General features: G+C 42.6%; 1 protein-coding gene and 1 long non-coding RNA gene across 2 annotated transcripts; both read left to right on the top strand.

The window, feature by feature from the left end:
• The first annotated feature begins 8314 nt into the window (after positions 1-8314).
• On the top strand, positions 8315-10052 carry LOC116219337. Its single transcript, XR_004163164.1, has 4 exons — positions 8315-8424; positions 8581-8611; positions 9288-9371; positions 9619-10052. It is a non-coding gene; the product is annotated as an uncharacterized LOC116219337 (long non-coding RNA).
• A 6216-nt stretch (positions 10053-16268) lies between these two features.
• LOC116219142 lies at positions 16269-23761 on the top strand. The gene is made up of 7 exons (XM_031562127.1): positions 16269-16540; positions 16879-17068; positions 18710-19069; positions 19869-19904; positions 20050-20427; positions 21046-21411; positions 21725-23761. Exons 1-7 carry the CDS (start codon positions 16532-16534, stop codon positions 22504-22506), a joined length of 2121 nt encoding a protein of 706 aa, XP_031417987.1. The 5' UTR covers positions 16269-16531; the 3' UTR covers positions 22507-23761.
• Positions 23762-24801: the final 1040 nt, after the last annotated feature.

Below are 24801 nucleotides of genomic sequence, written 5' to 3'. Positions count from 1 at the left end.
TTATTACATTGGTTCAGACATGTGTGATACTCTGTGGTGTATATTGTGTGGTGATACTTCTTTTGGCCACAGGAACAGCAATATAAATACATACAGTACATGGCCTGTCCAGATACAGACAAGATACAGAACAGCCTTTGGGGGAGGGGGGGACATCTGATCACTCGTTATGTTTTAAATGTTTTTTTTTGTGATAGAGGACATGCATGCCTTAAACAGTTACTTGGCAACCCTGTTAGTCTATAGATCAGGGGTTGCTAACCAGTCCAGTTCAAAGAGCCACAACAAAACCCAACACCATTTTCAAGAGCCACACAAATCTAGGTTCCCACTTTTGGGGGGGATAAGACCCTTATATATTATTGACTCATGTTTTTGCGGAGGCCATATTTTACTGGATAGCATGAAGCTTTCAAACTTGGAGCAGAGGATATCTGACATTAACAACATAATTGAGACACAGTTATGTACAGATCTTGAGAAGTGCCGGACTGGAGCCCCCCCAAACGTTTCCTTAGCCCCACCAAAAATATATATATATATTTTTTATTTTGAGATCGTCAAATCTAACCACCGATTTAGTGAACTTATTTTGCCAAACTATATGTAGTCACACTTTATGATCACCCATGTAAATCAGTTTATTGTGGTAATGAAGAAGTAAGTAATAAGTATTTAGTATGTAGAGTCTAATGTATGACTTCTTATGAATAAAATCGGACACAGAGGGGAGTGAGTTTTTGTGAAATGTTTTTTAAATGTCCTGAATGATTTTAAGGTGCCGATGTTTCTGGATGTACACTGTGTAACTTTTTTTCTGATCAATGTCACTTTGTGACCATATCACTCATTATGTTTTATTTGTTGAAAAAGTAATGCTAGCAACCCAAAGTTGTGCGCCTCAACAGAGCACACCTGCTGAAATGTATTCTACTGATAGTGTCAGAGGAGGCACTCAAAGGAATTGCTTACTCAGCCTTATCTTAAATCAGTGTGATTCATGTCACCACTTGCCAATGGTTACAGATACAGAACAGCATTTGGGGGTGGGGTGGACATCTGGTCTCTTGATCCTCTCTCACCTTATCTGGCCTGAAGACTAACGGTGACGGAGAAACAATTTAAAGAGACATTTAGAGAAGCGCATGCCCACCCTACACAGGCACAGGGTGGAGGGACACACTGAAAGCTTCATGGCATCCAGTAAAATATGGCCTCCGCAAAAACATGAGTCAATAATCAGAGTAGGCTGCTGCCTCTGTTCTTGGTTACATTTCTTTGTTTAAGCCTTAAGAGAACTACACAAGAAACTTCTAGCAAAATAAACAGCAGAACAAACTTAGAGCAAAACTATATGTAGTCACACTTCACACAGTCACCTATAAAAATCAGGGCATTGTGGTAATGATGAAGTAAATAATAAGTATTAAGTATGTAGTGTGTTAGGAACTCCTAGTGTGTATTATTTACTTCATCATTACCACAATGCCCTGATTTATATAGGTGACTGTGTGAAGTGTGACTACATACACCGCGTTCCACATTATTATGCAAATTACACTTTTCTCAGATTTTCCTAAATAGTAATGCACAGTCAGTCAGTATCATTTTCAAGTTATCAACTGTTAGAGTATAATTCAAATTTTATTGAACAAACCTCCTAATGATAACAGTATTTTTTTCAAAAATAAAAAACTCAAAATGCAGTGTTCCAAATTATTATGCAGAATTTCAGAGTTTCAAGATATTTTATAGGTTGTAAAGAACAAAAAATTGTCATTTGTTGAATTTGCAGCATTAGGAAGTCATATTTACTGAAATCAAAAAAAGTTTGAATCAAAAACATCTTAACAGGTCAAGTTACATGTTAACATAGGACCCCTTCTTTGATATCAACTTCACAATTCTTGCATCCATTGAACTTGTGAGTTCTTTGATAGTTTCTGCTTTTATGTCTTTGCAGGATGCCATGATAGCCTCCCAGAGCACCTGCTTGGATGTGAACTGCCTTCCACCCACATAGATCTTTTGCTTGATGATGCTCCAAAGGTTCTCAATAGGGTTAAGGTCAAGGGAAGATGGGGGCCACACCATGAGTTTCTCTCCTTTTATGCCCATAGCAGCCAATGCCCCAGAGGTATTCTTTCCAGCATGACATGGTGCATTGTCATGCATGAACATGATTTTACTACGGAAGGCACGGTTCTTCTTTTTGTACCACAGAAGAAAGTGGTCAGTCAGAAACTCTACATACTTTGCCGAGGTCATTTTCACACCGTCAGGGACCCTGAAGGGGCCTACCAGCTCCCCATGATTCCGGCCCAAAACATGATTCCGCCACCTCCTTGTTGACGTCTCAGCCTTGTTGGGACATGGTGGCCATTCACCGACCATCCACTACTCCATCCATCAGGACCATCAAGGGTTGTACGGCACTCATCCGTAAACAAAACAGTTTGAAAGTTAGTCTTCATGTAGTCCTGAGCCCACTGCAACCTTTTTTGCTTGTGAGCTTGGTTTAGGGGTGGCCGAATAACAGGTTTAAGGACACTTGCCAACCTCTTGAGCATCCTACATCTTGAAGTTCGCGAGACTCCAGAGGCACCAGCAGCTTCAAACACCTGTTTGCTGCTATTCAATAGCATTTTAGTGGCTGCTCTCTTAACCCTTGTATGGTATTAATTTTTTTGTTACTCAGAAGGTGTTGTGGGTTTGGTGGACCCGCTCGATTTTTGGGTGTTTAATTCAACACAATCAAACAATTTTATGGTAAAATACTCAACAGATATTTACTTCATTCCAATTAGAAGCAATATGAACAGCAAATATGGTTAATATTTGCCCTTTAACTTTGTTATATCACATTTATGAATTTAAGTGCCACCCGTTTTTTTTTTTTTTTTTTTTTTTTTTACAAAATCAAGAAAATCAATTATAATCAAGATATCAGTGGACAAAATTCAACACATTTACAAATGAAGCAAGGTTTTCCATAACTATCGGATTTTTGTGAGTTTCATTTGAAATCAGGTCAGTTTACATAGCACAACATGGGTGGATGGGGCACCAGCACTGTCCTCCTGAATCCTCCTAATAGTAGCTGCAGAGGCTGAGGTTCTTGGAACATGTTGTCTTCTCAGGATTTAAGGTTTCACCAGTGTCTTTCCCAGTTCCTCGAGAAAAAGGCTAATCCTCTGGAGCTTCCCTCTCTTCCACTCCGGGTTCAGTGCCATCCAGGTGACAAAGGCGTTGTATGCCATGATGTCCAATATGGTAAATAAAATCGCCAGTGGCCAGCGTAGGGTCCTCCTTTTACAGCTGTAGGCAGACACCAGCTTGTCTATGTTGTCCACCCCTATCACATTCTTGCGTTTCTTTGGCACATAGGATACCAGGGACGTGTCAGCCGTGTACACAAACTTGGAAGAGTTGACAGGCCTGTTCTTTGTAGGCAGCAGTTGGGTCGGGAGCTCAGACCTGTTTTTTCTTATCTTTCCCACCATGGTCAGCTCCTGTCCCAGCTTGTACAATGTAAAATAAATTGTAGCATGTGATGTTGTGTCCACTGAGTCCCTGAGCCATGTCCAGGACAACTCTCATTCCTTGATTTTTCTCAGGGCGTCCTCATCAGGTTACCCTATGTAGCCTTGTAAGTTCCAAGCATATGAGGAAGTCGCATCACAGGCAGCCCAGATCTTTCTAAACTTGCAACCATATTTTGCAAGTTTAGATGGTATATAATGTCAGCGGCCCCTAAATGGCATCAGCGGCAGGGGCGGAAACACAAAACTCTTACTCACACTTACTCACACACGCTCTCAAACACACACACATACTTAGCCTACATACACACAAGGCCCACATACACACAAACACACATAAGCGTGTGCGCACACACACAAACACACACACTTACAGCAGGCCCACTCACATACACGTGCGCGCAAACACACACACTTACAGCAGACCCAGACAGGAGGAGAACAGACTTTAGGTACACAGGACCTACAATTTCCACACTTTTATTTGCCCGGGTCCAATGGACCCGAACACCCTGTATGTAATATAAATGTGTAGGGGGGGTTACGGTGTGCGGTCAATGAAAATTTGGTCTGATATATGTTCTTCGCAGAGAATGAGCCAAAGCCAATGAGTCTGAGTTTGAAAAAATAATGAATCATATTATTTTTGTTAGGATAAAAAATGAAAACGGGTCCCACAGACCCGAATATCATACAAGGGTTAACCCTACGCATTTGTTTGGCAGAAATCTTCCTTATTTTGCCTTTGTCTGAACGAACCCGCTTGTGCTGTGAATCGGTGACAAATTTCTTCACCGTCCGATGATCACGCGCAATTCTTTTGGAAATATCCAATGTTGAGATATCTTGACCAAGGTATTGCACTATTTGCCGCTTTTCAGCAGCAGAGACATCCTTTTTCTTCCCCATTTTGCCTGAAACATGTAGCTTGCTTAATAATGTGGAACATCCTTCTTAAGTAGTTTTCCTTTGATTGGGCTCACCTGGCAAACTAATTATCACAGGTGTCTGGGATTGATTTCAATCATCCAAATAGCCCTGAGACACAATACCATCCATGAGTTTAATTGAAAAACCAAAAAATTAATGTTTATGACCCTTAAATACAATTTGCCTAATAATGTGGAACGCGGTGTATAAATGTATGACTTCTTATGAATAAAAGATACACAGAGGGGAGTGAGTTTTTGTGAAATGTTTTTAAATGTCATGAATGTTTTAAGCTGCTGATGTTTCTGGATGTAGACTGTGTCCTTTTTCTGATCACTCATCATGTTTTATTTGTTGAAAAAGTACTTCTAGCAACCCAAAGTTGTGGGCCTCAACAGAGCACACCTGCTGAAATGTATTCTACTGATAGTGTCAGAGGAGGCACTCAAAGGAAGTGCACGCTCAGCCTTATCTTAAATCAGTGTGATTCATGTCACCACTTGCCAAGCCACTTGAGCAGAGAATGTTCGAGAAGCTCTAAAAACATATATACTGAAAGGGTATGGGCCAAATCCTTTCCTCTAGACACACACACATGCAGACATATCTAATGACTCATTCTGAAATGTTGTGAGCCAACTCTTTCGACTTAGTTTATTTTAATCCCCCTTGCTTTGTGTTCAAAGACAGGCCTTCTAACATGTAAAAACGTATTGTTTGAATTTGAAGAAGTTGTGCAAACTTGTCCCAATCGGATACATGACACAGGATGCACATCTTTAATACAGTCAAAGCACACCCTTCTCTTATATCAGCAGTCCCCCACTAGCAACAGCGCATGTGTGCTTGAATATCTTTTTTTTTTTTAATCTTGAGGTTTTTCTTGCTAGCAAGTAATCTCATGTTCCATCACTTCTTCTCAGTATTCAGCCATTTTCTCTCATAAGGGCATAAGTCATTATATTATATCACATGATATTATATTATATTATATGTTCTTATATTATATAAAGGTCCAGTATTTAGCAGACACTTTTATCCAAAGCGAGTTACATTCTGCAGTGTCTGGTAATGAAACATGGACGCTTGAAGGGCAGCTAACCACTGTACCAGCAATGCTATACTATTTATTATATATTATAATACAGGTATTATTATCAATACTATTATTGTTGTTGTATTATTATTACTATTATTAATATTTGTATTTTTATTTACTCTTTTTAATTTTGTGAAGCATTTTGGTAAAACACACTGTATCTGTCAAGTGGATAACATGTATGAAAATGAATGCAACGTCAGCGATGAGTGTGACAGAGGAGGCACTCAAAGGAAGTAAACGCCCAGCCTTATCTTACATCAGTATGATTCATATTGCCACATTCCATGCCACTTAAGCAGAGAATGTTCGAGAAGCTCATCCTCAGCAGTCACATTCTCCTCTGGTAGGAACATGTTTTTGAACTTCAAATAAATATCTGTAATTGTGCTGAAGTGATAAAGAGCAAGGGTCAGTAAAGGCCTACTTGTAATCACCTTAGATTTTATGTCATAAGTTCAGCTCCACTGGATTTTTATTTTTGTTTCAGTATGATGCTTGTTGGTCTTTGGTTATATTTACAACAACAAAAACTATACTCATACAATCAGTAAACAACAACAACACAACCTTACATTGACCACTGATGACATCAAGATAGAAAATGTCTTTAATTAAGATATAATATAAGAAATAATTAGCCTGGACCATTCTAATCAGTGTGATGTTTGCACAGGACTATACAGCCATGTTCACGAAGCTGACTGCAATCATGTTAATGGTATCCCAGTTGTCTGCTACAGGTAGAAAATCATGGTTCCTTTGCTACAAACACTTGTGGATTCGTCTTCTAATGTCTTTGTGATTTAGTATCTGCAACATAGAAAATAATCACGCGGACAAGACAGCTAAATATTAAACTGAATGAGGACTGGATGCTTCTTTGCATCTACATGTCACATCAGCTTACAGTTTGACATGTTTTTGTGTTATTTATGTGCTGAGACCAACCCTATCATGGTTGCACAGTCTTTTAATTGACACAAACACCTCCCGCACAAACTAGCTTGTCAGACTACTCCAACATGAAAGGCACTGTCAGCAGAAGCAGATGTGTGAAGTTGCCAAAAAACTATGCTTGCTCAAGATACAGCCTTACGAGTAAGAAAAACTAAAAAATAATCAGCAGGAAGCTTACAGTCCAAGGCTCTGCTAAAACCACAGTTTATGGGAGAGAACATGAAACCACTTTTTCATCTAATGAGTGTTGAATTTTGCTTAGGGTAGGATCTACTGACTCATGTGTTCATCTGGGTTAGATTTCTCAGGCGTTCACAATCCGCTGAAGTTCCATGTCATGTCATGTTTTGCTGTGATGGGGATGAAGTCTGGTCTGGTCTCAAGAGGTCTCACTAGAACAGAATGCTTTTATTGTCAATGCACAGTGAAATGAAATTCAGCCCTGAGTTACAGAACATATACATATAAATAATAGATACTTTTATAAATTAAATATTTTAAGAGTGTGAGAGAACTTGCGTATTAATAGAAAAATAATACAATACAATACATAACAAGACAAATATATAGAAAATGTGATATAAAGTGACAGTAATATATTGCAGTTGTAGTCGATATTACACTTGGAAATTGAAATGTGTTTTTCTCAATGCCTCAGACACAGAGACAGAGATGGGGAAGGCTCCCATAACAGGACCCCCTGGTCCTCCTGGACCCCCCGGACCCCCCGGACCCCCCGGACCCCCCGGACGCCCCGGAATACAAGGACCACGTGGTATTGTTGGGATATCAGGTGGACGTGGTGAACGTGGTCTACCAGGTCTACCAGGTCGACCATGTGAATACCCAGCTGGTACGTCTGACAGTAGGAGATGGGTATATGTTAGAAATGTATGGGGAATATAAATATCTGTTTAAAATGCAACGGTTTTAGTTTCAATCCTTTAATGAGGTATATTTTTATAGGCAACTGGTTTTAGTATCATCTTGAAAATCATTTTGATGCTGTTATGTCATGGGTGTTAAGCCCATCCTGTTTCTTGGTTAGTTTTCCTTGTTTTGTCATTTGTTCTTCGGTTTTGTGTTGTGTTTGTTTACTCGTGTCTCCTCGTATAAGACTCATCACGCCCTCGCCTTGTGTGTGCCCCGCCTTGTTGATTGTCTGCCCCGCCCTGATTGTCCGCACCTGTTCCTCTTCACCCATTGTATTTACAGTAGTTTGTGTGTTCTTGTGTCTCCTTACGTTTTCATCATTGTTATTTTGATTGTTATTTCCCTGTGTTCCTCGCATTCTTGTGATAGCTCCATGTTAATTAATTTCCCAGTGTTGCCGAACGGATTACCCTTTTTGCCTCTACCCTCTTGGATTGTTTGCAATGTGAAGGGGAATTCCACTGTCCACTAGTAGCGAGTACTCCCACACATTTTACATTTGTTTCATTCCAATTATTTCTGCCAGGATCAGCTCAGATCCATATTACGGATTTGGACAAAATCAGTGTACCTTTTTTTAAATACATGTTCTGGGGCTTTGATTGGTTCATTGGTTAAGTGGTGGAAAACCGGCGGGGTAAGGAATACAAAGATCTCCCTTAGAATTAATCGCGATTAATTAATTAAAAAATGTGCGATTAACTAGTTCATTTTTTTTTATCGATTGACAGCCCTAGTAAAAAGTGACATATACTGTAAAATAAATAAATAAATAAATAACGATCAGGAGCAGAGCTCCATGGGGAGTTTCAGTGCAGGGTGGATGCCTTTGCTCTTCCTCACTGCTGTCCTCTTTCCACCATCAGGCAGACTGTGGCTGATCCTGGTTTCTGTCGGGGGGGTGCTGGGGTCTCTGGCTGCTGTGGCTCTGATTGGTGTCGTCATGTACAAAGTGAAGACGTGGGTTTCATCCACTGGCAACTACACTATGAAAGAGAAACTAGACTGACTAGTAACATTTTAAGAAATAATAACCTAACACCATAGCTATTCTGTAATTACTCGAGTTATTTTAAAACTGGTCATTTTCTGGTCACTTTTCTTTTTTTTTTGTAGATGGGCATTTAAAGCCGCTGCAGCTGGGAAGGTAATCTTTCTGGCTCTCCTTCTTCAAGCCCTGAAGTTATCTCCAATCACCTTAGAAAAATAATGTATTGCACTGAACCTTTAATGAATCTCCAATCATCATTAAATATAAATATATTAACCAAAAATGTTTCATTTGTGGGCTATGCATACATGCTTAAATACATGTGTGGTCTTCAAGGTGTCAGGAAACTTTGCCTCTGCCTCGTCCAATATATTATTATAAAGGAGCACCTCAGCGGCTGTCATCGCCGACCTGTTTGTAGCAGACTCTGGAGCATTTCACGCTGCTCTATAATCTGTGGTTTGTAGTAGGCTACTTTCTTTAGACACGGACAACAATAACATTGGATAGTTTACTTGGTTGCAATTGAGTCCGCGGTTGCCAAGCCGATCACATTTGCACCACTTGGCAAATTGAGAGTTGATTTTGTTCATTCATTGGCTTGGCTAACTACACACTCACTGTAGAAGCCTCTATCAATGGGCAGCTTTTCAATCAACCATTATTTACTATGGTTCTTAGAGTTACCATTCAAAACCTATATAAATAATGGGACACCTGCCTTCCAATCAGAGAAGAGTATTTCTTATCACAGGTAACTGTGTTTAATTATGATTGTGTTTTTAGCAGAAGCGCTAATGATTATATTCGGTTTCTGCTGCTGTTTGTTTAGGGGTCCCAACCTGAGGATGAAGATGGCACATACGCAGCCCTAGACCCCAAGACCACAAGCCCTGCAGAGTATGATGCTCTCACTGTAAGTTGCACATTTACATTTGAAGGTACCTTACTCATGATAAGATGTTATATCTCTTGCAATATTCAGAGGTCTAAACTTTAAGATGACTCAAGGAACTGAACGTTTAAATCGTGTGTCCCAAAAACAAGGATCTCACCAGTGTCTCCACCAATGTCATGAACAACAGATAATGCAACTGTAGCCTACGGTATTTTTCATGTGAACCAAATGTTAACAGTGCTATTTTGATGTCTTGCATTTTCAGAGGGTGAAGAAACCACGCAAGGGAGAATAAAGCCAGTGGATTCTCCAGCACATGCTCAGCTTTCTGCACTATCCTGATGTGGACGACCCCTCAAGTCTGTGGCTGAAATCATGCATTACAATGTCTATGGGTTATGAGACACAGCCTGTTGAGAGAATGGGAATTCTGTGTGTGATGTTAGGAGATATTGCAGGCATATCACTAAGATATTATTACATTGGTTCAGACATGTGTAATACTCTGTGGTGTATATTCAACAGAGTATCACTTAGGGTCACTGTAGGGCCAAAATGTAATAAAAGTTTAAGCTTTTAGATAAACCTACTTCATATATTTCATGACATTATGATGTTTTCCTAAATCATGATTTAAATCGCAACATATTGCTTGGTTTTTTGTGTGCTTGTACTAAACAAAAGACCGAATAAAATATTGCTGGCAAATCCAGTTATGTGGGTCTGTTAATGATTCCAGGGGGTTGAAATCATGGAGCTAGTGCTGTATACAGTAGACCTGGAGAAAGTAATGGATTGGCACTTCCATTCATTTCAATGGCTGTTGCTCTGCTAGCAGATGCAGCCTGAGATGTAAGGGAATGGGTGTCTGCTCTTTTGTGTGTGCACAGCTGGAGGACCTTGAGGTGAAAATAGATGAATTTGACAAAAGGTGTTTTGGATTAGAATCATTGACTGCATCTTTAAGGCACTGATAATAGCACCATCAAGTAATGGACAGGAGGTTGAAGACCTAAGGGCCTAAAGCTTTGATGGACAACTATTATTGTTAAATGATAGAGACAGACATTTGGAACACTTACCATGGTGGGTGGTTAACAACACTGAGGGAACGCAGTCAAGGCTAGTGATACTGACCGACAATATCAAGGTTTGTCCTGACTACATCAGCACACAGCAACTTACGTCACAGTGACAGTTATTTGAGAATGACTTTGTGGTAAAAAACTGTCAGACGATAGATGAGCTGCTTTATTCACGGCACCAGGGAAAGTTAAAAGCACCACAAGGGTCAAGCAACCAACCCAAAGCTCTGTGGGGCAATGACCCTTCTCATTACATATTCAACTCATTAAACGCATACCGTCCCATTATTTCAGTGAATGACACATAGCTAACAGACATATGACCAAATTAGTTTTGGCTGGTTTCTATCAAGACTAGGAAAAAATCATGACTCCATGGGGTTTTCACAATGCACTATATACATCTCTCTGTCTTCCTGGTGTTGGCATCACATGCTCCATCCCACTGGGTCAATTATCTATGTCAGCAGCCTTTCCTGCTACTGTTTAGGCCAGATATGTTATAATGTGGCTCATGTCTGCATAAGGGAGGTCCCAATAGTCATGTTAATATGTTCCTCGTTAGAGCAAGGAATTTGTGTATGCACCAAAATGCATAGGAGAGAGAAAGGGAAAGGAAGAGGAAGGTGGAGGGTGGAGGAGAGAGAGGGGGAAAGGAAGAGGAGGGTGGAGGGTGGAGGAGAGAGAGGGAAAGAAAGGTGAGCTGGAGGAGAGAGAGAGAGGAAAGGAAGAGGAGGGTGGAGGGTGGAGGAGAGAGAGAGGGAAAGAAAGGTGAGCTGGAGGAGAGAGAGAGGGAAAGGAAGAGGAGGGTGGAGGAGAGAGAGAGAAAGGAAGAGGAGGGTGGAGGGTGGAGGAGAGAGAGAGAGAAAGGAAGAGGAGGGTGGAGGGTGGAGGAGAGAGAAAGGGAAAGGAAGAGGAGGGTGGAGGGTGGAGGAGAGAGAGAGGGAAAGGAAGAGGAGGTGGAGGGTGGAGGAGAGAGAGAGGGAAAGGAAGAGGAGGTGGAGGGTGGAGGAGAGAGAGAGAGAAAGGAAGAGGAGGTGGAGGAGAGAGAGAGGGAAAGGAAGAGGAGGGTGGAGGAGAGAGAGAGAGAAAGGAAGAGGAGGTGGAGGAGAGAGAGAGGGAAAGAAAGGTGAGCTGGAGGAGAGAGAGAGAAAGGAAGAGGAGGGTGGAGGAGAGATAGAGGGAAAGGAAGAGGAGGGTGGAGGAGAGAGAGAGAGAAAGGAAGAGGAGGTGGAGGGTGGAGGAGAGAGAGAGAGAAAGGAAGAGGGGGATGCAGGAGAGAGAGCGTTCAGGAAACAGAAAATAATGTACGTTCGAGGTGGTATTACGGCCATCATGCAAAGCATCATCCCCCGTTTACTCAACTTTTCTTTTCTAGTCTATTTAACATGCAGCAATGCACAGCACTAACCTTACAACATCAACTCTAGTATGCATATACTTTATTGACTGCAAATGTTCTTTTTATTACGTAATTATTGTTCATTGTTGGTATATATTTGAATCCATATTCACTTGATTTGCCTGCCAGAGAAAAAATGTGTCTGTGACTGTAAGAAGCTGAAGATGATCTGTTCACACATAATGATCTGATGATGTGGCTTGCGTGAGGAGCTGTAATAGCCACACTGATTTAAGATAAGTCAGCTCAGGCACATCTAGACACTTCCTCTGTCACATTTGTGGCAAGTTGCAACACTGAATTTTAAACAGCTTGTAAATGTATAGATGATTTTGAGTAAACAAGGCCAATAATCTATTGCCTTGTTAATGTAAATGCTTCAGCATATACAATATACACCTTTAGCATATACAATATACACCTCACTGGAGACATGCCACATACCAGCCTGCTTCCAAACCTCCACTCTGCTCAAGTCACACATCCCCACTCTCAGTCCTTTCATCACCAAAGTTGTTAACCTTTCCCTTCAGTCTGGCTATGTCCCACCTGCTCTCAAGGTTGCTGTCATCCGTCCCCTTCTCAAGAAACCCACCCTGGACCCGGAGGTTCTAGGCAACTACAGGCCTATCTCAAACCTTGCCTTCCTGTCCAAGGTGTTAGAGAAGGTAGTTGCTTCTCAACTTCAGGACCACCTCAAACACAACAACTTGTTTGAAAAATTTCAATCAGGATTTCGTTCAGCCCACAGCACTGAAACAGCTTTGCTCAGGGTGACGAATGACCTGCTGATGACAGCCGATGCAGGATCACCCTCACTCCTCATCCTCCTGGACCAGACTGCTGCATTTGACACAGTGGACCACACTATCCTCCTAGAGCGCCTCCACACCACCATTGGACTATCAGACTCTGCACTCAAGTGGTTTCAGTCCTACCTTTCTGGCAGAACTGAATATGTCTCACTGGGAAGATGCAAGTCCAGACAGCTCCCTGTCTCCTGTGGTGTTCCGCAAGGGTCGGTCCTCGGCCCCATCCTCTTCATTATTTACATGCTCCCCCTCGGTCGTGTCATCAGCAGACATGGGATGTCTTTCCACTGTTATGCTGACGACACACAGCTTCATATCAAAACTGCCCCAAGCCCCACTGCAGCCATGTCATGTCTCACCGCCTGTCTTGGGGAGATAAAGGCATGGATGAGCAACAACTTTCTCCAGCTAAACAGTAGCAAAACCGAAGCCCTTTTTGTTGGCACTCCACACCAGGTTCAGTCATCCTCCTTAACTCATCTCACCTTCGACAGCCAGGTCATCCCCCTCTCCTCCACAGTCACTAATCTCGGAGTTAGGTTTGACCCTCACCTGACCTTTAATGACCATATAAAACACCTGTGCAAAACCTCCTTTTATCATCTAAGAAACATCTCCAAACTCCGCCCCACTTTAACCCTATCAGATGCAGAGAAGCTTGTCCACGCCTTTATCTCCTCAAGACTGGACTATTGTAATTCGCTTTTCTATGGGATCACTGGCAAGAACATCCAGAAGCTGCAATACATCCAAAACAGCGCTGCCAGGATCCTGATGAGGGTCCGGAAATATGAGCACATAACACCAATATTACACTCACTACACTGGCTCCCTGTCTCTTTCCGGATTGACTACAAAGTCCTTATACTCACCCATACATGCATAAATGGGCATGCACCTCCCTACCTGCAAGAATGAATTACTCCCCAAACCTCCACCCTCAGGTCTTCAAACAGCTCGCTCCTCCGCGTCCCCAAAACAAAGCTCTGCACCATGGGTGACCGGGCCTTTTGCTCGGCAGCGCCACGCTTATGGAACAGCCTCCCTGACCACCTAAGGGCAACGTAGACGCTGGACTCCTTTAAAGCTGGACTAAAAACATTTTTATTCAGGAAGGCATTTCTGGCCTTGTGTTAAATCGTATGTTAAAATGTTAAAGAGTTTTCTATTATGCTTATGTTAATTCATTTTTATTTTATTGTATTATTATAGTTAGTTTTTAATATGTTGGCACTCTGAGATTCTTTTGAATGAAGGGTGCATTACAAATAAAATAAATTATTATTATTATTACTATCATTCCCGTCCCCAAAAAAACAAGGATCACTGGACTTAATGACTACAGACCCGTCGCCCTGACCTCTGTGGTGATGAAATCATTTGAGCGCCTTGTCCTGTCCCACCTCGAAGCCATCACTGACCCTCTCCTGGACCCCATGCAGTTTGCCTACAGAGCCAGCATGTCTGTAGACGATGCAGTAAACATGGCCTTTCACTTCATCCTCCAGCACCTGGACTCCTCAGGAACCTACGCCACGATCCTGTTTGTGGACTTCAGCTCTGCCTTCAACACCATCATCCCGGCTCTGCTACAAGACAAGCTCTCCCAGCTGAGTCTGCCTGAGTCCACCTGCAGCTGGATCACAGACTTCCTGCATGTGAGGCTGGGAAAACATGTCTCTGACTCCCGGACCATCAGCACTGGTTCCCCTCAAGGCTGCGTTCTTTCCCCTCTACTCTTCTCCCTGTACACCAACAGCTGCACCTCTAGTCACCAGTCTGTCAAGCTTAAGTTTTTGGACGAAACCACCCTCATTGGGCTCATCTCTGGTGGGGATGAGTCCGCCTACAGGTGGGAGATTGACCATCTGGTGACCTGGTGTGGACAGAACAACCTGGAGCTCAATGCTCTGAAAACAGTGGAGATGGTTGAATTTAGTGTAAATGCAATCATAAAAAACTGTATTGAAAATGGCATGGTCACCGATAATTTTGCCTTGAATTTTTCTGAGCCTGATAGCATTTTTGGCCAAAACAATGTTTATGATCTCTCTCTCTTGTTCTTGCATGAGTATTGGCCCCCTTCCTCCTTTCAAATTTATTTGATAAATTTGGACCTCTTCTTCTTTGAGCAAGTTTTCCTCCTGCTTCAGGTCTTCCTCTTCCCCTACTTCCACCTCGACCTCGGCCTCTGGTATGGCCTCCGCCTCTTCCTCTTCCTCCTTCTCCTTCTCCTCCACCATGGATTCCCCATCTCACCCTCACTCTTCTTCGTCTGACTCCTTCCATTTTGGTTAAAGACAGATGAACTCACCTGCTGCATTTCTATAGTGCTTAAACCTGTTTGTTGTGTCTACAATTAAGCAATCATGTGTTTGCACACTTGATGGCTGTGTTTAACCAACTGGCTCATAAATTTGGTAATTTGACAGTCAGTGCTTTGGAATTGCAATGAAGTGACATCTTGATATACTTCTGTGTCTAATGTATACAAGTGTGTTTAGTGTTTTGCAAATCACTGTGTGTATTGTTTTGCAAAAAGTGTGAGGTTGACATGTGCTTATAGTGGTGCAAATCTGGGCCGATGTTTTGCTCCTTGAGTGTAAGGTAACTCAGTTAAGTCGATTGAACTAACTCAGATCAGCTGCTTTGGAACCGAACACTCAGAGTTTCCCATCTCAGTGTTCATCAACTCAAGAGTGTAATTAACTCTGCCTCAAAGTGAGTTAAACCTGCTTTTTGGAATACCCAGAATTATACCATGCAGACCTAGAATTTACATTGTGTAACAACAAATGTATTTCTTTATCAGTATAAGGTTTTCATTGTAAGTTTGCATCTGTCTTAAGTGAACAAATAAATAAATATATAACACAAATACCAGATCTTTATTTTTCCTCTCACAGAACAAATTATTAGTTCATTTCCAGTGCAGATCTAGAGTTTACAATGACAGCCAATTAAAATGCTTCCTTAAGTTATAACATAATCGAATGGAGCATTCAGCAACATTCAAATCACATATTTGTGAGATGTTCTCAGTCCTGCGGGAACCCAATGCTTTGCATGTTTTCCATTTTCCCCTACTCTACACACCTGGCAAAAGCTCTCAGCACTCCTTTTCAGCAGAACACACCTGATTTAGCCAGTATAAGAGCATAGAACAATAGATGACATGCCACACAGGGGGCCAAGGGTTTTATATACATTTTCAAATGTGGCACCAAAGGTTTTATTAACTCATTAATTAATGAATGTATTGTTATTGTAGATCATTGTTACAAGATTACATTTTTTTAAATGTCAATTCTGAGGAACGAGATAGACGTAATTCGACTTAAATAGCATCAAGGTTTCACTAACAACAGGCAGCTATACATTTTTATAATGCAGTCACATTTACATATGTTATGTTTAGGTTGCTTTTTTCTTTTGTCTACATTTGAAAATGTTTGGTGACAGTATGAACGTCAGTGCTCCAGATGTAGGGTTGACGTTTGGACCAAAAATCCGTGAGATTTGGTCGACAAGTCTTGATACACTTGTCAAGGATTGACTTTTGATTTAGTTCTTGCGCGTTTAAAAATCATATTTGTCCCTTGTCGCGTCTCGTAGGGACCAGGTCTGCTTGAATCGAAGGGATAACTTTCATGAACACACCCAAAATCGCAGCTAGTCAGAGGCAATATTTTGATAGAATGACTACTCTTGTTGTGAATGCGATACAACGCCTGATTGTCTAATATTAGTTGACAGTTACAGTCAGTGTTTCACACTGTGAGTTAACCTACATTAAACATTACTTCTTACATTCGAATCCACGCATCTTATCTAGCTTGCAAGCCCGCTAACGGGTGCCTCTCCTGCATCAGCTATACAATGGATGAAGTGAGTCAATAAGTCTATAAGAAAGCATGTCTTATTTTTTTGTACAATTATGTATATTCCGATGTGATGAGAACGACGGATTTTAGGTCTACAGCCCACATCGACCAAGCTAACGTTACTATTCATTGGTGGCTAGCGTTAGTTAGCTAGCTAACAGATTACGTACTTGTGTTGTCTGAATGATCATGTTAGTTGTCCTTATATCAACAATGTTACGTGAGCTAGTTATACAGGGATGGAAGTGGTTAAAGCTAACGTTAGCCGGCAACTTTTGGTTATCTAAATGATTGAGTATTGGCCTGGGTACTATTTGCTAAATGTTGTATTTTTTTCCCCAGGAGTTAGACTGCAAACCAAGTGTTACGCCCACTTGTAAGACTGAACCGGATCCTATGGAACCGATGGATGCCATACCTAACATTAATGGTTTAGAAGCAGAACATTTGGGAATTAAGGTGGAGGTCATTGAAGTAGAAAACCCGAAAGAGGAGGAGGTGGATGAAACCTATTCGGATGCCCCGCACACCTGTAAGTAAAGAGCATGTGAACGCTTGTCCGACATCAGATCATCAAGTGTCTCAGAGGCATTCGTGGGGGAATTCTCATTGTGTAAGCCTACATCAAAATTGAAGCATATTTCACGTCAAAATGTCAAGCCCAGGGTCGTCACAGGCCCTCCTTGTTTCGTACTTGTTGTTCCATATTTCAGTCACCTTATACACATTGGTATGTCAGCCTCTGGCTGAGGGAGACTTTTTTTCAAAGTAGAGTTTGGATGTCTCGTTTTAGAATGCGTCTAAAATAGGTTGACTTATTTTAAGATGCTTCCACGATTTGGTGGCGCTTGTTCATCTGGATAAGAAGAGGTTAGTTTGGGATGCACCGGTATGACTTTTTTGTCAGACCGAGTACGAGTACCTACATTTGTGCACTTGCCGATACAGAGTACCGACACAAGTACTTGATAATTTTTCTAAGCCGGTTTTCTAGCAATTTTGCCTTCCCAATTGTCCCCAATAGGCGAGTCTGATAGGGCTGCAAAAAATGGCAGACAGTCATAAAATCCTGCTACCAGCTCTTTTCGGTCGGCAAATCTGATAGGGTGGCACACAAATGACAGAACACCTCCTGACCGCAGCCTTGAATACAATGTTGCCATGAAGTGGTGTTGTGAGTGGTATGGGATACCTATTACAAGTATGAGTATATGAGCTTGATACTTGTATCGGTATGGGTCCATCCCTACTGGTATAATTCTGCCCTGTAGGCATTGTTAACGTTTTGTTTCTCTGTATACTGCGTTTATACCCATACAAAACTCTGCATGCAAGGTTTCAGCTGTGTGTTGTGTGTCCCATTTTTCACATGTATGGTTCATGAGGAAGCACCACACTTTAAGAGAGACTTATCCCACATCTGATCAAACTAATATCCCAAAATATAGTCCTGTGTAAAAAACAACAGCTTTAGCTTAACAGACATTAGCTTAAATAGGATCATAAAAGCCCATATTTATGTGGTTGATTTGGTTAGCTCTGCCACGTAGGATTTATATTGTGGTCCGTTGGTGGTACGAGCTGCCTAGCACTACCAGAGCAGGGGCGTCCCTCTCTACCTTTAAGAACCTCTTGAAGACCAAACTCTTCAGAGAGCACCTCCCTTCCTAACTTGCACTTTTAGTAGTACTTAACTTGCACTTACAGTAGTTAAATTCCTGCACTTTTTCTATTTCTTATGTAAAATAGTATTTATCGTAGCTTGACGGTTCACTCCCTTGTACGTCGCTTTGGATGAAAGTGTCTGCCAAATGACTAAATGTAAATGTAAATATTGTGGTACCTGATGTAATGGTAATGACCAGACCTTAGAATAGTGTTGATCTAGAGTGGCAGACAATGACGATGGCAAAACATGGCAACTACACTAATGTCAACAATGAGTTATGATACCGTGTGGCATGCAGCACTGACAATGATGATTTCATCAGTTTGCTTATATGAGGAAACAAAAAAATTTAGTTTTGAGTCAATCATATCGTGTGTGTCTGTGTGTGTCTGTGTATGTCTGTGTGTGTGTGTGTGTGTGTGTGTGTGTGTGTGTGTGTGTGTGTGTGTGTCCTCCCCTCTCCTCTGAACCGACCCCCCATCTCCCCCCATGTCCCGCCGCTAGCATGCAAAAAGCGTTTTAACTCTGAGGAGGAGGCGATACTGTGCAGGGAGGTGCTCGCCCACTGGGACGAGCTCTTTGGCCAGCGGCGCCACCTGCTGCCCAGGGCAGGCCGAGGTTCCATTTGGAACGAGGTGGCGGCGACCGTCCGGTCCTCGTCCGGGGTGGCTAGGGAGGGCGAAGAGGTCCGCAAGAAGTGGTACCACTTCAACAACCAGCTGAAAGCCAAGCTGGCGGTGATTAGCGCCTCGGGAGGAGAGAACGGGAACCCCGGGCCCGAGGCGCTCAGTGAGCTGGAGGCTGAAGTGGCCTCTAAGATGAAGGAGACGACCGCTAGAAGAGATGCTGGACGCGTAGCCCAGGGTAGGTGTGGGAGTCATAATTATTATAATTTAATTATTATAAGTACCACCACTTGCAGTGGTTCTATTCACCCTTGTTTGCTATGCTTCAGCTCTAAAGTGTCTCTCCTGAATTAGCATATACAGATTTTCTGTCTACCACCACTGAATGGGGTTTACATGTGTACCCTGGTCTTCAGAGAAGATATTTCAGAGCTGGATTGCCATGCGTAGTATGCTGGCAGGTGCTGGATGGTTTTCTCTATGTTGACAGCCTTGAGGTAGCCAGTTATAGATAGCTTCAAAATAACTTGTCAAGCTCATGGAGTGATGTGAAGTAGTTCAGTAGCCTGACTTTCTTTGCAGATTATAACATGCTTCTGATCATAGTTAGCAAGATTGATGTAGTTGCCATAATATTTGCATTGTTTTAGAGGACTTTCTAAGTTTCGTACTTGAATGTGAAATGCAGCACTTTTCGTGCTTAAAGATCATTATCTATGACTGGGATTTGGTGTAAAAAATGCAATGGATCACACATGATTCTAACTAGTTTTAGGTAGATTCTACCTTCAGTGTATTACTCATGTAAGGCCTTATTGCTTCTTGACACTACAACTTGGACTTATACCAGGTTTTGGGGTAACATGGGGTAACATTTGGGGTCTTCTCCATGTGCATGTTGATTGTCCACACTTGTGAAAAACAAATATCTATATCATAATTAAACATCTGTTTCACTAGCGGTGTACATTGGCATACATGAATGTTAATGATGACTGTTGCACATAAACCTAAGCATTTTTTTTTCTCCTTTTTAGGATTACCACAGGAACTTGACAAAACCTCAGTAAAATGTAGGTTTTACCTCTCTCTGTGAAAATAAGGTCAATGGCTGTTGGAAATTCCTGCTTAAATTATGCGCCATGATTGATATTCACAATGTTAATGCCCACTATACCTGCTCTTGACCCTTACCGTAACGTATCCTATGTTTTGTAGGCCAGGCCTACCACAAGCGCTTCAGCAAAGACGAAGAGGAGATTTTATACGAGGAGATCCTGCAACACTGGGAAGAGCTTTTCGGCGAACGTCACAACCTCCTACCTCGCGGCGGCCGCTCCGCAATCTGGAACAACATCGCCGACAAGATGAACGGCAAGTCCGGGTCGAGTGTCGCCCGCGACGGGGAGGACGTGCGGAAGAAGTGGTGCAACCTCAAGAAGCGACTCCAGCCGAAGCTTTGTCCAATGGCAGCCATCCAGCCAGGGGAGCTTGGAGAGGGTGGGAGCACTGCAGAGGATCTCAGCCTGTTGAAGCAGAAGATTGTGTCCAGGATGAAGAAGGATGCAGCTGACAGTGAGACGGGGACTAGCACCAGTGAGTGTCCTCTCCTGATGTTTTAGTTTTGGTTACGGTGGTAGACGCTTTTGTTAGACGGTTTGGTAGACACTTTTGCTTTTGTTCCAAAGCCACTTTTTTTTGATGAAATAGAATATCATATTTTGGTCTAAGAAACTCAAAAGTACAATTGCTTAATTTGTCTGGATAGAAATGTGTGAAGTCTTCTATTACATATCTGAAAATCACTACACTGATGTGCCATGATTTTAAGAGCTATTCTTCATGTCTTGCAGTCTGCATATTTCTCTTTTGGAATAGTTATACAAATGTGTAAAAGGTAAAATTTTGAATGTTCATCTTTGAAAGGACATAAGTTGTGCTTGATTTCAACTAAAGTAATAAAGGTGTGTTTAGTTGCAGTGGTTATACTGAATCAGTGAATGAAAACAAACAGACAAAAAGTCAGTGTCACAAGATGCATATAACATGTAACCTGTCTCTAAAACCCCCATGTTGGCTGTTAGCTAGTTAGCACACTTGTTGGCTGTTAGCTAGTTAGCTCACTTGTTGGCTGTTAGCTAGTTAGCACACTTGTTGCACACCAAACCTCAGTTGATGCCTCCTAAACCCTTGCCCTTTCTCTAAAACCTTTAGCCTGTAGCCGGCGTTTCTCCAAAGAGGAGGAAGACCTTCTCTACGCTGAGATTCTCAACCACTGGGAGGCGCTGTTTGGCGAGAGGAACCAGCTCCTGCCCCGCGGCAGCAGCGCCCCCGTTTGGACCCTCGTCACGGCCAATCTGAACGCCACGCCGGGGGCCCGGCCCAGAGACGTGGAGGAAGTGCGCAAGAAGTGGCACAACCTGAAGAACCAGCTGAAGGCCAAGCTGGCGCCCGCCTGGGCATCGGATGGCAGAGGCGGAGGTCAGCAGGGGCTCGTCCAGCTTACGCCACTGGAGGAGAGGATCGCCTTCAGGATGAAGATGGCCATCGCTGGGTCGAGGGCGCCCAACGACTGCGCCGGTTGGTGGAGCACTTGGTTTTAATGTGAACTCCGTTCCAAGAGAGAGAAAAATTCTGCCGATATTGGCTTGTATTATTTCTGTTGATCTACATAGGGAAGGGTGACTGTGATGCGTGGCTTAATTCCATCATCATCTTTTCATCACAAAACACCTAGACACAATGTTATTGTTTGGGCGCTATATAAATTAAATGAAATTGTTGAGGACGTACTAGGAGCATTTATAAACATACAATTCTGGAAAATATTCAACTTAATTAAATTTTAGTTGATTATTGTTATATTCTGTTTCTTTTTTCTTTTTTTATGTAGGGACAATCCTTGGTGACCCATCGCAGACTGAAGAGAGCATGTCCGACCGCTCCAACACAGAACATCTGTTGCAGGACCCCCTAGCTCCTCTTTCTCCCCCTCCATCTCCGTCTCCTCCTCCTCTTCCTCCATCTCTGCCTCCTCCCCCATCCACGGTGATCACATTGACGCCCCAAGCCGTTCAGATGATCCTGACCAAACAAGATGAAAACAACCGTCTGCTGAGGGAGACCCTCCAGGTCCAGAAAGCCAGCCTCGAGGTCCAGAAGTCGTGCGTGAAGGCCTTACAGGAAGTGCGGGTGGCGCTGGTGGGCCTCGCGGAGTTCCAGAAAGCCCGGGTGGAGCTGGGCATGAAGTCCGCCGGACCGCTGGGACAGTGCTGCGCTCCACCGGGGGCTTCGCTCGAGCATCGCGGCTCCGCGGAAGCTGCTCTTGTGGATCCTGTGCAAACGCTAGCCAGCGCGTTGTCTGTCGTAGCCAGCACCTTCCCTAGTTCTGACACCAGCGGCACCACCACCACCGTCACACCGACCACCACCGTCACACCGACCACCACCGTCACACCGACCGCCACTCCTCCATCAGCAGGCCTACCACAGCACCCCTCCCCTCCTGTCTCCCCTCCAGGGGGCGCTGTTCCTCCACAAGCTCAAAAGAAAAAGAGAGGACGACCACCAAAGAACATAGGAGTAGCTTCTCCTTCCTATGGGAAAAAGAGAGGACGACCACCAAAGAACATAGGAGTAGCTTCTCCTTCCTATGGGAAAAAGCAAAAGACCTAATCCAGCCTTGATTAAGAGATATATAGTATTATAGATATAATGCTGCACATAATATCACATAACATACAAAAGTATTTACAACATAGATTATATGTTGTATGATGTATGATGACAGTTCTAGTGAGAAGGCTGAGAATTGGCATATGGGAACACAACTGTGATGTTATTTATGATAATACATGACATGCAGTGTGACAAAACCGTAAAAAAGGAAATCTTTTCTGGTAGTATCTACCAGAGGGAGCCAGCAGGCAGATTAGATGTATAGCCTTGCAGGTGCATGTGCAGTTGCATACTGCATGTCTATACTGGTGTGACTGAACTAGCATTTCTCTTATTTGGTATTTTGCAGCAGCTTGCGCTCTTGGTAAAAGACTTCAAGCTGTGTTATGCTGACTTCATATTATATTTTGTATGTAGACATATAATTAAACTGCTCATTGTTGAAATTGCACACGACCAACCAGCCACTGAATGGTATATAACTTCATGTTTGACCAAATGTGTCCTTTGCCAAACAGCTTTTTTTATATTGTGAATGTCAGGTCCTGAGTTTCAACTGTAGCCACCAAGTGCCTGATATATCTAGTGTGTTTGTGTGAGTGTGTGTGAGTGAGAGAATGTATTTTTGCATTCATTTTTGTATGCTTATTCTTCTGTGTTTTACAGAATTTAATAGACATTGCTTGCTACTACATGCAAATACATGGGAATATTGGTCCCCAGTACTCCTCTATTTTACTCTCTATCAGCTTCCACACTTGGAGCATGTCTTCTCTTCGCTCTCTCAGTCTCCTGGCACCTGACTTTAGGCCTTTAGTGCCCCTCAGTCTGCTGAGTGTTGTTATGGGACGCATCTAGATTAGGTTAGGGCTGTGGAGCTAATTAATGCAGGCGAGACTGCCTCCACCGCCAGGCAGATCAGGTGACCTTGTTCAGGTATTTCCTGCTGGTTGGAGCCAGCACCTCAAAGACACGGAACCCTGTGGTTCTTTAATTCTGTTGCCCTGGGCGGGCCCAAAGACAGAACCCTGTGGTTCAATAACTCTGTTGCCCTGGGCGGGCCCAAAGACAGAACCCTGTGGTTCTTTAATTCTGTTGCCCTGGGCGGGCCCAAAGACAGAACCCTGTGGTTCAATAACTCTGTTGCCCTGGGCGGGCCCAAAGACAGAACCCTGTGGTTTAATTCCGATGGCGCTTGTGTAGCGGCCGTGGAGATCTCGTGCAGGAGATTGGAGTTTGGTGATACTATAGCCTGCATGGAGAATACCCCCAAAAATTCCTAGTATCTGTATACATGGCGAAATAAAGTTGAATTGAATTGAATTGAATTGAATTGAATTGAATTGAATAACTCGGTTGCCCTGGGTCAGCCCAAAGGCATGCTGTGGCTGTGGTTACTAGAACTTTTTATTTGATGGTTTGAGGGGGTGAAATCCATATACTTGCTGACACTTGTGTAGTATGCATATACGAGCAGAGAGTTGTGTAGTATGCATATACGAGCAGAGAGTTGTGTAGGGTGCATATACGAGCAGAAAGTTGTGTAGGATGCATATACGAGCAGAGAGTTGTGTAGGATGCATATACGAGCAGAGAGTTGTGTAGTATGCATATACGAGCAGAAAGTTGTGTAGGATGCATACGAGCAGAGAGTTGTGTAGGTGAAAGTGACAATCCTTGTTCTTGTGCACATACCTGCAGACAGTTGTGTAGGATGCCAATGCAGGACTAAGTATTATACCTTTTGTGTTTGTTTAATCAAAAGTGCCTTGTTTCCATGGTTGCATTCAGGAATGTCTAATTCAGGTATTAGAAATAGAAAATAGTCTCATGTAGTTTTTATTTGATGGTTTGAGGGGGTAAAATCCATAGGTAACTTTGTATTTAGAGTTCTGTATGTTGAGCTGCGTATTTTTGTATTTTCCAAAAACTGATATTGTTATGCATCTGATGCATTTGAAATGCCTTTCGTATTTGCAATAGATTTTCCAAATTTGTTGGTTTGGGGGGCAAAATGTATATGTATTTAATAATTTGATTATTATATATTGATTATACAGTACATATAATGTAATCAATGTATAATATAATGTAATTTGGACTCTCCTTTAAGTCGTCTTGGTCAGTGGCGTCATCGCTCGAAATTCTACATGTTGGGTTGTTCAAAAGGTCTACATTTCCCACAGGCCTTTGCTCTTACGCTGAGGGGGGATACTTCATGTGGGGCGTGCACACTGGTCAATGTTGACATCTGGACAGCTCTGTTTTGACTAGTTGCTAATTATATTTGCT

Source organism: Clupea harengus, chromosome 24 (assembly GCF_900700415.2).
Source record: "Clupea harengus chromosome 24, Ch_v2.0.2, whole genome shotgun sequence".
NCBI classification, from domain to species: Eukaryota; Metazoa; Chordata; class Actinopteri; order Clupeiformes; family Clupeidae; genus Clupea; species Clupea harengus.
The sequence above is the reverse complement of the archived record's forward strand: the minus strand, read 5'-3'. Positions and strand labels throughout refer to the sequence as shown.

What these genes read in the sequence shown, in the direction of transcription:
- LOC116219142 (XM_031562127.1), top strand. An exon ending in TTCGGATGCCCCGCACACCT is followed by an intron (nt 17,069 to 18,709) that starts GTAAGTAAAGAG and finishes TCCCGCCGCTAG; the next exon opens with CATGCAAAAAGCGTTTTAAC. An exon ending in TGAGACGGGGACTAGCACCA is followed by an intron (nt 20,428 to 21,045) that starts GTGAGTGTCCTC and finishes TAAAACCTTTAG; the next exon opens with CCTGTAGCCGGCGTTTCTCC.